The following is a 15,667-nucleotide window of genomic DNA, read 5'->3' as shown; positions in this document are numbered from 1 at the left end:
AAATTATTCCAAAGGTGTTCAAAATTAATAAAATGTATACCTGTGTTGGGGAATTACTTTATTATCATATTGTATTTTTATTTCGTATTACTTATTTTATATAAGTGCCTTATTTTATAAACCTGTCTGTACTATTGACTGTTTAAGATCTGCCACTGGGGATGCAAATAAAGAACGTGTAGTATTCATTACAAACTGTGAGTCAGTAACGGGCCATTGGGGGTACATCCTGCCTGCTGCCAAACACACGAAGAAGAGAAGTGGTCAAAAGCTGCATGTCATACCCTGGATTTGTCCTTACAGGCAGCACTTCCGAGATGTAGACACAACACACTAATTACTTTATCTAAAATCAACAGCTCTTTAGCACAGTCAAAGCTCTACGTTTGACCTTAACTTTAATTTAATTGTTGGATATTTTGGGGGAACTGTACACAGCTTAGACAAAAAGGCTTGCCTGTGAGGTTAGGCTGAGGGCAAAACCCACACACGTTTTTTCTTCGCTTTGGACCAGCTTTGGACTCATGTTGTTGGTCTTGTTAGACAGAAAGAGAACAAAACGTGGACGGTGTGCTTTAGCTACATTATTTGTTCAATGTTTAATTCAACCGTGGTGACAGTTCGACAGTCATTTGGCCCTAATTAATACAAATAACGGTGGTAAACATATATAGCTGTAAAATGACGGAACAGTCCTCGTTGCTTCTACGTAAACAACTAGCAGGTAAGTTGGCTAACTCTTGCTACTTAAGCTATTTCACTGTATCATCAAGTTATCACATTATACAATAGCTGTGTTTAATGATCTTTGTTTTATTCGGCTAGGTTTAACGTACTGATACGTTTGGCATAATGCAGTTGAGGTGCACGTGTACAAATTGCGTATTAGACAGCTGTTAGAGAGGATATGACTAAGGCTAGCTGTTGCTCAATAATCACTGCAGGCATTTAGTAAGCACAGCCCAGGCCAATACATGCGCAGGGATATTAGCTACCAGCTCAGCACTGCCACACGTGTTTTCATCAGTATTTCTTACATTTCGGTCGTTTAATGGTCAACACACTAGTAACTGATTGCTTTGTGTCCATATCGATATAGTTCGTTCGACCTAAACCTAGTGATAATGTATTATTATTATTATTATATTAAGTATTTCCCTTGTATGCTACTTTATACTTCTACTCCACTTCATTTTGGAAGCCAATATTGTACTTTTGACTCTACTACTTTTATTTAACAAAATTAATTACTGTATATATTCACATTATAAGATAACTTAAATAAAGTAATACATAAACTATGATACAAAATGATAGGTTAAGATATCCAGCAGCATTATATAAAGAAATTACATCTCCTTCTTTACCAGCAGATATGAACACATTAATGCATCAATAATCAAAATGCAGGTATTTCATAAATATAATCCTAAAAAGGGACATTATGAACAATACGTAATTTATTTTGATGTTAATACTTATGTGAGATTTTGCATGCAGGACTTGTAACAAAGTATTTTTGCACTGTTTATTTAAGGCCCTTTTTAAAGTACATTTAACTGTTTATTTTTATTTTCAGAGCTCAACAAGAACCCAGTGGAAGGATTTTCAGCCGGTCTTGTAGATGACGACGACATATACCAATGGGAAGTGGTCGTAATTGGACCTCAGGACACATTATTGTGAGAAAAATGAAGTTACTTTCTTGTGGCTGAGCTGTATATTCATTCATAGTCACCAGTGTACATATTAACACCTCCTTTTTGCCATTTTTAGTGAAGGAGGTTTCTTCAAAGCAACCTTAACCTTCCCCAGGGACTATCCTCTGAGGCCTCCCAAGTTGAAGTTTGTCACAGAAATCTGGCATCCAAATGGTAAGAACTAAAATAACAGGCCATCATCTCTATTTAATTCATATCCAAGAAATCAATATTTATGTGTGCAGTGGGTGCATTTTTTGGTGTAGCCTAACTACTGCTGTTTAAATGTAAATGGTTATAAGATCTGTTTATTTCTATCTTCAATCATGTATATGTAAATCTTTTTTTTCCTGGGCCTTTTTAAATACATAACCAACTTTTTCTGCTGAGCTGCCGCTTAGTGTCTGCTTCAGTATAAACGTGTCAGTAATCTGTGTGTTATTGTTTTCTGCCAGTGGCAAAAAATGGCGACGTCTGCATCTCCATCCTTCATGAACCTGGCGAGGACAAGTATGGCTACGAGAAGCCTGAGGAGCGCTGGCTGCCGATCCATACAGTAGAGACCATCATGATCAGTGTTATCTCCATGTTGGCAGACCCTAATGGAGACTCTGCTGCCAATGTAGATGCAGCTGTAAGTCTCCATTTTATCTTATAATAACGCTCTCAAGCTGCATCTAGTTTGCAGCCTTTAAAAAAAAGTTTTACCAGTGATATACATGTTCCAGTACGTGGTTCTGACAAGCAATATGACACTTTTAATCCAAAATCTCTCGCGCGTATATGTTTACATTTGGAGAATGGTATCTGAAATGCTTATTATATTTCACCAGAGTTTAGTCAAAAGTGGGCTGAGTGACTCTAAGGGAGAACATCACAGTGTCAAGGCCAAGGGAAGTCTTTATCCAGGAGGGGCTGGAGATAATAAAGGCAATAGTTCAAAATCAACTTTTAAAATAAGTAAACATCTTTTTATTCAGATGTACAGTATTGGCAACCTTTTTCGGTAAATTGTGTGGCCAAGAAGTATTGAGAAACATTTCACAAGGGGAAGAAAGGATTGCACTGAGCAGGTTGTTGATAGAATATCTGTCTACCTTATATTCTGCAGAAAGAATGGAGGGACGATCCTAAAGGAATTTTTAAGAAAAAGGTAGCACGCTGTGTCCGGAGGAGTCAAGACATGGCTTATGACTAAGGCTTTTCCTACAGCCATCAACACAGTAAGTACTATTTATAAAAAAACAGTTACTTGCTGTTGCTACTCCTCAGGGTGCTGTTATTTTATTAAGTGTGTTTGTTTTGTTTCAGATTGGAACTGCACAAAGGATTTGACAACTGGTTACACTTAAGATGGCTAAATGATTCCAGGACTTAACTTTGTCGACATCAACTAGTCCCGGAAACAAAAAACAGACTCGCTGGAAAAAAAGTTAATGTTCTCATATTTCTCAATTAATTTCTGTCCTGCAGTTCGATGGTTGATATTTATGAATTTCGCTGAAGGGCATTGGCATTCAGGCTGCAAAATTTTCAATTTTTCACCATCAGTTGAAACGGTTTCTTGTCAAGCATCAAGATTTCTCTCACAGGAAGATGAATTATACAGCCTCGTTCTTTCTTTTTGTATATACTCATCAGATGTCTAGGAAGAAACCCCTTTAAAATGCTCCATTTTGTTAAAATAGTTTACTTGATATTTACCTATTTATTTAGAGGGGCTGTTTTAGGATGCATATGGGAGGTTTTTTGTTTGTTTTCACCCTGCCCCACTGAGCCATCCAGTCTACAGTGATTTCATCAATTATGCAACTTTGCAGTCGTTAAAGAGATGGAAATACGGACACTGGCTCTTATTTCCTGGAAGAGTTCTGCAAAGAAAGTGTTCCTTCTCTCCCTGGGGGGCAAACATATCACCCGGCGCTGCCTTAACTTTGACTGCCAGCGAAGGAAACTTATCGTCAATAAGGACTGCATCTGAAAGCTTGTTTGGAATCCAGAAAATAACATTGTGGACAAACCAAAGAGAATACACCAATAAATATATTTTTAATGAACGTGATGCATTGTTTTACTTTGGATGTAAACTGTTTGTCCTCATCTGTACAAGTACAGCAGCACTTTAATAGCCATTTATACAGAAGACATTTTGACAAGTTTCAATAATTGAGCCATTGTTTGTTATTTGTTAAACCTTTCCCTTCTGTGATTAGTCGATATGTCTGCTGTGGTGAAGGCCTATACCAAAATAATCTACCGGTCTAATTTGAATAAATAGTGATAAGCCTCATACAGAGCTACTCACTGTAAAAAGAATTTCAACTCCTTGAATACGTTCCTTGATCCGAGTGTGAAGTGCAATAAGAAGAAAAAAGCACCAAATTATATTCTAATCTCCATGAATGCTTTATTGAATTAAGCACCAGCTCAATATGGTCAACATCCAGACAAGTGAAGACATCTTCCCTAATGTTAAAGAGTATAAAATCATTTTATCAATGCAGAATCACAACCAACCCCCCCCCAAAAAAAAAAACCTTGATCCGTCTTGCAGGTGCAGAATCGAAACCTGAGTCCTGAGTTGTTCACTGTCCCGGGGCGGACAGACTTTTGTTCATGAACTGCCTTTTGACAAAGCACACCCACCACTGGAAAAAACAAAAAACTTGTGTTGAGAAAATGTCTGAAGGCACATTTTTTTTAAGCAAACAAGGCACCCTGTGATCTAATGGGCACAAAGAAACAGGAAACAGATTGTTTTGATTTGAGATGTTGGCCTCACCTTGCTGGGTTTGTCTGTCTGGGGGTCAAACACGCGATCACACAGCCTCAAGCCGGTCTCCTGGCGGAGCTGCTGGAGGTACGCTCTCATGGTCTCTGGAAAAGGTTGCAGAGGTTGTCACCACAGCCACTAACACCCTCCTTTACATTTTAACAAACACTTTTGCTAGTGAACATTTGATCTTTTACTGCTACATCAGAATTAGGAAGGAGTGGTTTCAAATGACTACTGTGTTTATTTTTGCAACCATTTTCTTTTGCCTTCTTCGGTTGTTTGATAGATTGTGGTTGGTGGTTTGCTGTGTATGTACTGACATGCAGTCCGCACGCAACAAATTAACTATTCTTGGAGGTGAGCTATAGAAAATACAAACCATGGGTATTTTGCCTAACTTGACAAGAAAGCTGAAACGATATATTGTGCAGCCTTAGCATAGATGTAAAGTCCCTGCCACAACAATTCTTGGATGATTCAATTTCCAGGCGCAATGTTTAAGATTGGGGTTGAAGGTTACCACAAAGGAAATGAAAAAAGCATTTCTAACTTCCTTTCAGCTGATGGAATTAAAGGAAATAATGCTAAGGGTATAAGGAAAGTGAAACAGCATTAGTTGATGGTGCTTGATCTTACCGTCCTCTTGCTTGTTTGCAGGCTTGACATACATAGCATTGAGAGGGAAGCCAGGTTCTCCAGGAATGGGGAAGTTAGTGATGCCCAGAGTGTACATCTCCTTCTCTCCCTGGCTCCTGGAGCTGCACTGTAAAGAGCAAACACAAGCCAATGCAAAGGGTTAGATCACCTGTGTTAGTAACACTATTGAAATAGGCATTCAAGCCACTCTGATTTACCACAAGTCTTTTAATTGATGCTACTCGTACCACTTTTTTATTAAAATCAGTTGGATTGCAGACATCTTCCTGTGTAAACATGAACAACTTACCTTCTGTAGCCTCTTTAGGCATTCAGAAATGTACAGTGTGACATAGATCAGCGTCCTGTCAGCCTCATTCTGAAAAACAAAATAAGATAAAATAAGATGGACCTTTATTAATCCCCGTGGGGAAATACAGTAGTTTAACAGCAACAGGGTAAGAAGGAAAAACAGGACAGCACAGATTAGAGATTAATAACATTAAAGATCAAATCAAAGATAAAAATAAAATGATATACAGGTAAGTAACCTTTAAAATAAGAAATGAATTAAAATGGTCATATATACATATTAAAATCACATTACCTGCTGAAATACTTTGAATTAGACTGAAAAAATTATTTTGTCTTAATGTTATTGTAAAGAAATTCCATAAAAGTTCCAGTCAGGTCTGCACAGCCAAGGGTAATGCAGTTTGAACCCAAAGCAAATATGCATTGCTGAGGGGAATGGGGAAAAGCATGCAAGCTGGGGCATGTGGAAGAACTAATTGCAGACCTGCTTTAGACAGACAGAGAGAGAGAGAGAGAGAGAGATGGGCAAGAGGAAACACATTCAGGAACAAGCACACCAGAGACGTACACACTTGTCCTTTCGCCAACAAAAATTGCCACTTATTTTCTTCCTCTTTTGCTTTGAAGAATATATAAAAGGCAGCAGAGTCCTTAGCTTTTATGCAAACAAATGTTCATGAACTTTAAATACTTGCTTACCTTGATTTCATAGTTCTTAAAGAAAACGTTGGCCTTGAAGTAGTAGATGGCCTCATCAACTATGTCAGTCTCCATGCCTAAAATGGACAAAAAAGTTTCAATAACTGAAAGGTTAATTTTAGATGTGTTTTATACAGACTGGATGGAAACCATGCCAAGTGACTAAGCAGTTTGAATATAAAATCCATTTCCAGTAACCTTTAAAGTGGCATACTAATGCACTCATCTAAAAAAATCAAGTAAATCATGGCCACACGAGGACTACCATACAAATATTCTGTTCTGTTGACAGCAGACAATGAAAAGCTAAAAGACATTAATGAAGAAGTGCAACTTAAGGATGCACTCTTCGGGCCATATATGGAAATGAGGGTAATGCATTTATCAGGAACTGAGGAAGGTGTCATAATAAGGTGACAAAACGTAGCAAAATAGCCATTAGAAACGATACATGTTTGTTTATGTAATCATGGGGGACTGGATCCACTTTATAATAATTAAAACGACCGTAAAAACTTACCGTCTCCTCTGGCTGGACCCTTGAACTGGGTTTTGATGGGAAGCAAAGCCATATTCCCCACCATCCTGGTGTCAGGGACCATCAGGCTCGAGTGATACGCCTGAAAATAAGAGAAAGGTGCTGTCACTAATATTTATTTTCCAGGTATATTTTTATCAGAGAGCATCAGTGACATCTCTGCTTCAGACCCATCCGCTCTTACGGCTATACTATCGCGACAACTAACGATGTATTTAATAGATACATAAATAATAACTAAGTAAGTTAGGTTAAAACCGTTAAATGCAATAATTCTGACTTGAAGAACATCAATAACATAGATAGCAAATGTTAGCTTAGCTAGCCAAATATGCTAACGAGACTCGTCACCATAGCTATCGTTTACTCGGAGGCCCTTGTCATCCAGTGGAGTTTATATGCATTCGTTTTGCTCTTAGCCTACAAAATACGCTTTTGCTCGTTAGTTATGGTGTAGGATTTACTCACCGGCATTTTGAGTGATAAATATCAGTCCAACTGCTCAGCGAAATAAAAAATACTAGCACTGCAGGACCCAGCTTCCGCCTGTCCCACCCTTCAGCTTTACAGGAAGTGGACACGTGTAATGTAGCGTACCGTCCACACGGGGGCGCTAGCACACCAGGTTAATTACACAGGAAGTCAAGTGGTATATTTTGTGTAATATTTTATTTAAAAAATATAGCATTTATAAATGTATTTAACAAAAACTTTTTTAAATAAAACGTTGTCTTGAAATAATGACACAAAAAAACTTCGGAACATAATATGAAGCAAGGTATTGATGATCTTGTGAGTCCGTTTTTCTGCCCATATCCTTTTTCTTATTTTGCTTGCAGTCATTATCATCTGGAATTGATATTGTGATTCCTGGTTCGTCTTCAGCCTCAAATGTTGTGTTCAACTCTAGTCTCTTTTTTTCCATGATTCTTGGTTTTGTACTAATCCTCAGGTGTCCCCTTTGCCTTGAAAAATCTCATCATAATTTAGGTCAGCCGACTCGTCATCAACCTCCTGTAGGTAAAAGGAAAGAATGGGAAAACAACAAAGGGAATCATTTAGTATATTAAAATATTAAGTATTGTAGTTTAAATCATATTGTTAAATTATGTTTGATATAGTTGTTTTGCTTGTTTCGTCACCTTGGGCTCCTTGAACTCCAGGTCCTCTCCATACTGTATTGAGAAGTCAATGCTTTGCAGTACCATGTTCATACCCTCCTCATCTGTGCGGTCAAAAGGCATGAATCTCACCATGCTATAATCATCAATCTGGACACACAGACAAAGAGAATGTCAAATTTAAGACGAAATTATAATCAAATGTTGTATCATATTAAAAGTATAGTTCAGTGATTTGAAGTGGAGTTGTATGAAGTACTGTACTGTAGTCAGTGTGTTACCTAGTTTTTAGAAAAAGACAGGAGTAATGGCATACAAGTACAACATGTGGTTCTGTGGATGGGGTTAGCAGCAACATTTATTTTAGCCACTGAAAAAAAGGTCATAATCAGATTAAAAGTAATGCCATCTTTGGAAAATGTTCACTGCCATCGGACGGGGAGCCGATATCAATGCTTACGACAAAAACAGTAATTTTACCTAAAGAAAAACATGGTAGCTGCTGCTCTATCGCTTCGTCAATTGGTTAATTTGTGTTAATGTATGACTTCTGTATTAAGGTTTAGTCATGCTGACCAATATATAATGTAGGTCATACACCAACTATGGTAAAGTACCTCACACAACTCCTTTTTCATTTAAGGGTGTCACTTACCAGACCACAAATGGCTTTGGTCAATTTTTTGAACTTTTTGCTCCTGATGTTATCTGAGGTATCTTCCATCATTGAGTACATGTCTGGGTCCAGGTACCTAGTGAAAAAGAAAGGGATACATAACTACAGGTGCTTCCAGATGAAAACGTTGAATTGATGAAAACACCAGACTTTTGTACTGCACCCGGTGTGAGACTTACTTTTCAATCTCCTTCTTGGCCTTGGGACTGAGCAGGTCCATTTTTGTCATGATGTTTATTTGAGGGATCTCTAACACCACCATGGCACTCAGGGCAGCCATGACTCCTGAGATGAACTGCAGTTAGAGAAGAGGGAAGATGTGAGACCTCATGGTTGCTGTTATAATTACATCAAGTGTACTTTAGTTCAGAACTGGCAAGGTCATCTGTCACCTTAAAAGTCTCCACCATGAACTGGGAGTCCACCAGGAAGACCCCGCACACCCGGAACTCCCACTGCTGGAGCTGCTCCACAAGCTGCTTCATTACAGGGAGGTGTGTGTACAGTTCAATCTGACCTGCAAAAAAAAAAAAGAAGAAACTGTGCTCAAGCTGTAAAAACATGGCTCCAGAACTAGGAGAATATAGTGCTTTCCGTGCCAAGGTGTTTACCTGGGCAGTCGAACAGTATGTAGTCATCCTCTACGTGACCCAGGCTTTCCCCCAGCCAGTCAAAGTTGTTGGCGAAGTACTCCATGCAGAATACCAGTCCTCCATTGGGGCCAAATCTGAGAGAGGGGTCCTCCATCACGTCATCCACCTGGATGAGCTCTCGGATGTCTGCAGACACAGAAACAATGAGGGTGCCGTACACAATAACACTAACCGTAAGTATACAACATGTGACAAAAAGTATTAAATGATATGAGTATTAAGTGATTCACAATATTTATGTATATACGGTATACTAAAGTCAATTAAATGAGCCTGTGTTGGAACCATACCCAGTTTATTGTTTTGTTATGCTTTTGTATTGATAGGATTACTGTGCGCATTGATGTGATCAAATTGTACTGTATCCTTGTTTAGTGTGTTGCTGTACAGTATGTGAACCAAGTCAACTATATATCTGTTATTAGAAAACAACTTCTTAAATCATAGCTTAAACCCATTAAATGCATGTAATAACATAACTCTTTAATCTCTACTTACTTTTTTGTAACCCTGTTGTGGGTTGTATAAGGCTACTTTATATAAGTACATGTAATGATTTTGTAACCTAAACATGATGTATTCACCTGCCATGACAGGGTAGTCAAAGTGCTCAGCTGCTGGGTCCAGGTTGACCACCTGAGCTGAGCGGTTCATGGATCCTAGATGCTGCAGCATGGTGGAGCAGTAGGTACTCTGAAATGTAACACACAATTCCAACAATAAACAGATACAAATAAACGATATGACTTGAACTTCATGTATGTGTATGACTAGACAATCTCATGCCTTAGCATAGCGCTTTAGCCGAATAGCATAACAAGGCATCTCAACACGTGTAACTGAGTAACTTACCTTCCCGCTTCCCGCGGGGCCAATCACGAGCTGTGCAAAACGAGGCATTTTGCCTCAGTGTGTTGTGAAAACGTTAAATCCCTTTAATCGTTAGCTGTCGATAGCTATAGTTTTTTTGGATTAATTACTGATTCCTTACTATTTCTTCTTCTTGTTTTTAGGGTCAGTCAAACCGGCTGTGAGCTGGTTATACTGGTCACTGCTGCCCCCTACTGGTGAGAGTGTGAAATAAAAATGAATTGGACAAAAGATAGATGGATGAATGTAGAACATGGTTTAACATATTTAACTTGTGTATGCAAATGAGCTCAATATTTTTGTATATAAACTGTAATATTAAAATGAATGCTCTTTTCAAGAAATGATATTGAATTGCTTCTCCAATAGAAACAAGTGACTAACCACCTGCTGACCCGTGGAGGGCGTTGGTTGCTAGAAACGTTGACAGCAGGTAATCCCAGAAGAAGAAGACGCAACTACCTGAAACAACATGCAAAACTGATTAAATCTGTCACCTATTGAAAGAGATTGTCTCAAGATTTAGGACCTTGAATGGACTGGACAAGTCTAGCCTTAAGAAAAAGCTGGATTTCTTGTTGGTATGTCATCGTCATGCGCCCTGTTGCATTGCAACGCATTGTAATGTAGTTGTTAGGCTACGTGTGCTGTACTGGATTGTGCTCTTGTGCCACACTCTTGGATAACCAAGTAAAAGGATAGCTATGTTTATGATTTAGCTACGAGCTATTATGGCCAGGTTAAGCTCGGATTTAGAAGACTCGGCCATTGGTCTATCAGTATGTAATAACGCTACCGTTAAGTTAGCTACTTTCCTATAGCGGATGTGCTAACATTAGCGAAACGACAACCCATTGCCATCAACGTCAGCAGTATTCATAAATATACTTACAACGTATTATTAGCGAGTCAATGCTACTCTGCGAGCTAACGCTAAACTAAGCTAGCTGTGTGGAATTTTGAGTTTATGGCAGACAGTGCTAGCTGATAATGTAAGCAAGATAAACAGCAACGACTTCCTTATATTGTGTGATCTTGGATTTTAGTGGTACTGGACATTTCACTAAAGGTAATTTATTGAAATGTATGATAGCTAGTTTGTAAGATGAGCTAACGTTAAGCAGCCTGCGAGACCCACTCCTTTTGTAGCTAGTTAACTTGTGTTGAAAGTACGTTATACTTCTAATGTTGCAAATACTAATAATGCAACTGGTTTTCATACCGTAGAAACACTGTCTAAGGAAATGCTAACCACTTTTTGTATCCATTTGGTTTAGTGTTGTAGGCTATGAGTGTGGGTGATGGAGGACAATGAATGTGGGGACTTGGACTACCTGGTCCATGATGAGGACACCTTCATTGAGGGTATCAGCAACCAGGTCTTATTTGTTGTGGTACTCACGATCACCTTCCTTGCAGGCCTGCTCACTCTGCTCTGCAGGTAAATTAATATACAAATTGGCCATGATGTTTATGTAAAGTAGGATATAAATGTGGTGTTTTGCATTAGCCTTCCAAATAAATTATCTAAAAGAAATGTCCTTGTTTGTTTGCCTTGCTTTGTGTGCTTTTACACTCATTATCTTCAGCTGGGGACTAATACAAAGACACTTTTCTAACCTTTGGCCTTCTTGCAGACAAGAGGAGCAGAACATTCATCCTGAGAATCAAGAGCATGTGCGAGCAGTGAGACAGCAGCTCCAAACAGAGCAGGTACGTCAGAAAATACAGCTCTAGCCTTTCTGCCAAAATACAGTTGACAAAGAAAGTCTAGAAACAACGACAAGACATGAAATGCACTTTTTATTTACCATTAATCGTACATGTTTCAAAGAAATTTGAACACAATTAATATATTTTGCAGGTAGGAAATAGGGTCATAAACAGACTGTATATAGAGATCATAAACTGCATGGTTTTGCAGGATTGTAAGCTGCTTTTATCTCAGTTAAAAATGTCTGTTTTTCAAAAGTAGATTCATTTTAAAATGGTCTGTTCTACCATTTGTCACATTTTAAACTTTCATATGTTTTTACTAAACTTAAATGTGTTTGCTTTTTCTGTCAGGATGAAAATTCACAGTCGGAGGCGAGGCAACAGTATTACACAGACATGTCTTGTCCTGTGTGTTTACAGCAGGCTGTACTGCCTGTAGAAACCAACTGCGGACACCTTTTCTGTGGTAAGACTTTAGTACTGATAATAGTAATATGAACTCAGCAAAACCAAGATGTTACATTATGAAACGAAGAAGAACAAGTGATGCAAATCAGTAATTGTCACTACTTAATTATATTTTCTTAGCTCAGAAGTAGACATTTCAAAACGATGAAAGCATAATTGAGAAATATATGCTTTAAAATAGATGTGACCTATTTTATTAGTATGTATGCAGTGTGATCATGTTGTCAAAGTGTTGTCTTTTCCCTCTTACAGGCTCCTGCATTATAGCCTACTGGAGGTATGGCACATGGCTGGGTGCTATTCACTGTCCCATCTGCAGACAAATGGTGAGACTTGTAATACATTCTGGATGTTTAACTTTTAACCTCAGCTTTTTATATGCCCATGTTTTAACTGCCAGACATACAGGTAGCTGTAAGGATTGCTTGCGCCCATTATGATACATGCTAAATGATTATCTATCTGGACTCATGTTTGTTGCTTAATCTGAAATACTTTACATTTTCAGTACAATTGTTTTCTGTTGGTTATTTTCACAATTACGGGTACACTGAGTTATTCTTTCTAATTGTTCAAATAGTTTCTAATTGTTTAAATCGTTTTATCAATGTAGGTGTGCACCACACATTTCCTCTTTTGGCATCGATATTTGTATGTTAAACATTTCTTCTTTCCTAGGTAACGCTGCTTTTTCCACTATTTCATGAGAACGCCGCTCCTCAGAGGGTCCAGGATGGCGAGGCAGAACCTCAGCTGATATTAAGAGACCTTAACGATTACAACCGCAGGTTCTCAGGCCAGCCAAGATCTGTGAGTATACAGCCAGATACATATTTAGGCTGCAGTAGTTACTGGTTAGCTAAGCATGCGTATTGTAAGTCGCTTTGAACCAAAGGTGTCAGCTAAATGTAAAGTAATGCTTGATAGCCAACAGTTCTTGAAATAGTAAAGTTCAAGATGCTAGTGCTGTTTTGAATTGTATTAATATTTCAAAAGCAGTCACTATTCTTCTCAATATTAAAAAACAACAACACATTTCTTATAAATTCCCTGCACACCATGGGTTTGCTGGTAAAAGATACACATGTGCAAATGAGATACTGAGCAGTATAGTCCAGGGAGCATATTTAGAACTCCTTTCAATATTTTCTCTCCTCTTTTCTTCTCAGTACATGGACAGGCTGCGCGATGTGCCCACTCTGCTCCGCCACGCATTTAGGGAGATGTTCTCTATGGGTGGCCTCTTCTGGATGTTTAGGATACGAATTATTCTCTGCCTAGTGGGAGCGCTCACCTACCTGGCATCGCCGCTCGACATCATCCCAGAGGCGCTTTTCGGTCTGCTGGGATTCATGGACGACTTCTTTGTGATCCTACTTCTCTTTGTGTATATCTCTATCATGTACAGGGAGGTGGTTACACAGAGACTGTATGGCTAGGTGCTCAAAAGACGCCTGTGCTTGGTGCGGGAAGAGCGAACGCAGCATCTACGGGACATGTATTGACTGAATAAAAGGAGAGCTGTTCAAAAAGAAATGCTGGGTCTTTGAGGTTTGCTTTGAAGCCTGGGATGTGACTTCCTAACTGGAGAGGGGTTGACAAACAAGGAACTCTGGATATTGGCTCTGTATATATAATTCTACAGTATGGTTGATAGATCTAATGACATCAAGGCGAAAAAACATCAATTAAAGGGAATGAATGAAGGCATTACAACAAGTTGTTTCAGATAATTGTACATTGTAATTATGGAAACAATTGTGTAACATAATGTGATCTTTAATTTGCTGTATTAATGGCAGTGTCTTGATTATATTGCATTTAAAGTTGGTTGTCAGCGTCCAGAAGGTCGTCTGTGAGCAGAATTAGTGTTTTTAAACCATACTGTGGCTATTACAGGCTACTCTGTCAATGAAACTGTTCATGCACTTAATTAAGTAATCTGTGACTACTATGCATATTCATTCGATTAACAGATTTACATGCGTGTGTGAAAATCACTGGACCATGTTACTTCCAACTGTTTACATTTATTGATGAAAATGGAACCTGAATCTGAGCCAACTGACCCATGCATAGGACAACTTCAATTTTTCCAAAAGAATCAAAGAGAAATTAAAGGTCATTGAATGTAATCTCATGGATGTATATGAATGTTGACTTCCCTTGACACTTGGAGATAATATTGAGTTTGGACGTTTGTCTTCTGTACAGGATCCTAATCTGGCTCAGAGTGAGTGAACAAAGCTTCTCAAATAACACAATTAATGTTTGCTTACCCGTTGGTAAATTAAAAAATCAATATTTAAAAATGAAATTGACATGTGTACACTATTGATTCAATTCAAATTATTGTGAGTATCTTGCACTGTGTTTTTAAGGGAAGTATCATTTAATCCTTGACTATATGGGTGGGATGGATTTTTGTTGATTCCCAGTAAAGATGCATTACTGGTTATCAACATTTTTGACATTTGAGGATAGGCCAAAGATTATTTGCCATGCATGCAGAAAAATTAATAGTACATAATGTCTTGCATTTGTAGACATTATTTTTATTTTCTGCTTCTTTTCTTAAGTTAGTGTGCTGCATTTACTTTCTTAGGGTATACTTTCTGAGCAAGCACTGGCCTTCATGTTCAAGAATAGTAGAAGAAGATTCGGCTGAGGACGGCTCATATCACGGATCAACAGTTGACAGTATGATCCAACAGCAAACAAAGCCATGAGTTCCCTCTTGGAATGCCACGTTGTAAGGTGTGGCACAAGCCAAGCTGTGTCATTGCTGATTAGTGTCTCCTCCAGTTTGTCTCTGGGGTGTTTGAGCAACCTCCACCCTTTTGTCTATGTCAAAATAACGCATGACAGCAGCGTGTGTTGTGAATGTTCACAAGCTGAGAACCAGTTAGGTGAGTCTTACCATGGTGGGAACCATAGGTGGGAACACATAGCACACTGCTTCAAGAGTTGGTGCTTTGGTGTAATCTGCATCACAATTTCCCAAATTATATTTCTACAATTTCTTAAACATGACCCTAGTGACCTCTGACATATTCCAAGTAGGCTACACAAGAAAATAGATGTTGTATATGATGTCAGGATTAGACTTCTCATCTCATTTAAATTGACACTTTACACAAAGATTATCTATGTCGGTACACTAATCAAGGATCAAGGATTTGTTTCCACAAATATTAAAAGTATCTTTTAACAGAAGAATCCTAACATGTTTAAATGTTGTTTGTGCCCACATAGCCCTTGCTAATGCCTTTTTTCTCTGCTTGTGCTGAGGGTCTTGGTCCCCATAAATTGTCCTAATGGCAATTTCTTTGTGTTTGTTTATATTTGCAAAAGTGAAGCACAATAAACTGAAATCGTTACTGAAGTGGGCCCAAGGCATTTGTATCCAAAATTGAGACTTAGATTATGAAGGCTTCTTTTTGCTCTGTGGATGTATATGTCATATCATATTTTTTTGTATACCTACTTCACATTGTAT

General features: G+C 38.4%; 4 protein-coding genes across 5 annotated transcripts; 2 read left to right on the top strand and 2 right to left on the bottom strand.

Moving 5' to 3' along the window:
* The first annotated feature begins 338 nt into the window (after nt 1-338).
* ube2g1b (ubiquitin-conjugating enzyme E2G 1b (UBC7 homolog, yeast)) lies at nt 339-3,759 on the top strand. Its single transcript, XM_034123008.1, has 6 exons — nt 339-724; nt 1,580-1,682; nt 1,777-1,874; nt 2,156-2,334; nt 2,812-2,923; nt 3,012-3,759. The coding sequence occupies exons 1-5, from the start codon at nt 682-684 to the stop codon at nt 2,896-2,898; spliced, it is 510 nt and encodes a 169-aa protein (XP_033978899.1). The 5' UTR covers nt 339-681; the 3' UTR covers nt 2,899-2,923; nt 3,012-3,759.
* A 323-nt stretch (nt 3,760-4,082) lies between these two features.
* arpc3 (actin related protein 2/3 complex, subunit 3) lies at nt 4,083-7,237 on the bottom strand. Its single transcript, XM_034123007.1, has 7 exons — nt 7,133-7,237; nt 6,647-6,746; nt 6,127-6,203; nt 5,423-5,491; nt 5,113-5,239; nt 4,483-4,577; nt 4,083-4,348 (listed from the first exon to the last, which is right to left on the bottom strand). The coding sequence occupies exons 1-7, from the start codon at nt 7,136-7,138 to the stop codon at nt 4,286-4,288; spliced, it is 537 nt and encodes a 178-aa protein (XP_033978898.1). The 5' UTR covers nt 7,139-7,237; the 3' UTR covers nt 4,083-4,285.
* A 79-nt stretch (nt 7,238-7,316) lies between these two features.
* gpn3 (GPN-loop GTPase 3) lies at nt 7,317-10,138 on the bottom strand. The gene is made up of 8 exons (XM_034123004.1): nt 9,967-10,138; nt 9,699-9,807; nt 9,073-9,240; nt 8,854-8,978; nt 8,641-8,756; nt 8,441-8,537; nt 7,807-7,935; nt 7,317-7,678 (listed from the first exon to the last, which is right to left on the bottom strand). Exons 1-8 carry the CDS (start codon nt 10,012-10,014, stop codon nt 7,613-7,615), a joined length of 858 nt encoding a protein of 285 aa, XP_033978895.1. The 5' UTR covers nt 10,015-10,138; the 3' UTR covers nt 7,317-7,612.
* A 247-nt stretch (nt 10,139-10,385) lies between these two features.
* On the top strand, nt 10,386-14,497 carry rnf170 (ring finger protein 170). Of its 2 annotated transcripts, none has more exons than XM_034123005.1 (7): nt 10,386-10,565; nt 11,262-11,425; nt 11,622-11,697; nt 12,052-12,166; nt 12,421-12,494; nt 12,847-12,978; nt 13,338-14,497. In XM_034123005.1, exons 2-7 carry the CDS (start codon nt 11,286-11,288, stop codon nt 13,605-13,607), a joined length of 807 nt encoding a protein of 268 aa, XP_033978896.1. In that variant the 5' UTR covers nt 10,386-10,565; nt 11,262-11,285; the 3' UTR covers nt 13,608-14,497. The 2 variants fall into 2 exon arrangements, with proteins under 2 accessions (XP_033978896.1, XP_033978897.1); XM_034123006.1 differs by lacking the exon at nt 10,386-10,565 and adding an exon at nt 10,640-11,053.
* The last annotated feature ends 1,170 nt before the right edge of the window (nt 14,498-15,667 follow it).

This window comes from Trematomus bernacchii, unplaced genomic scaffold (assembly GCF_902827165.1).
Source record: "Trematomus bernacchii unplaced genomic scaffold, fTreBer1.1, whole genome shotgun sequence".
NCBI classification, from domain to species: Eukaryota; Metazoa; Chordata; class Actinopteri; order Perciformes; family Nototheniidae; genus Trematomus; species Trematomus bernacchii.
Note: the sequence above shows the minus strand (reverse complement) of the source record. Positions and strands in the feature narration are given on the sequence as shown.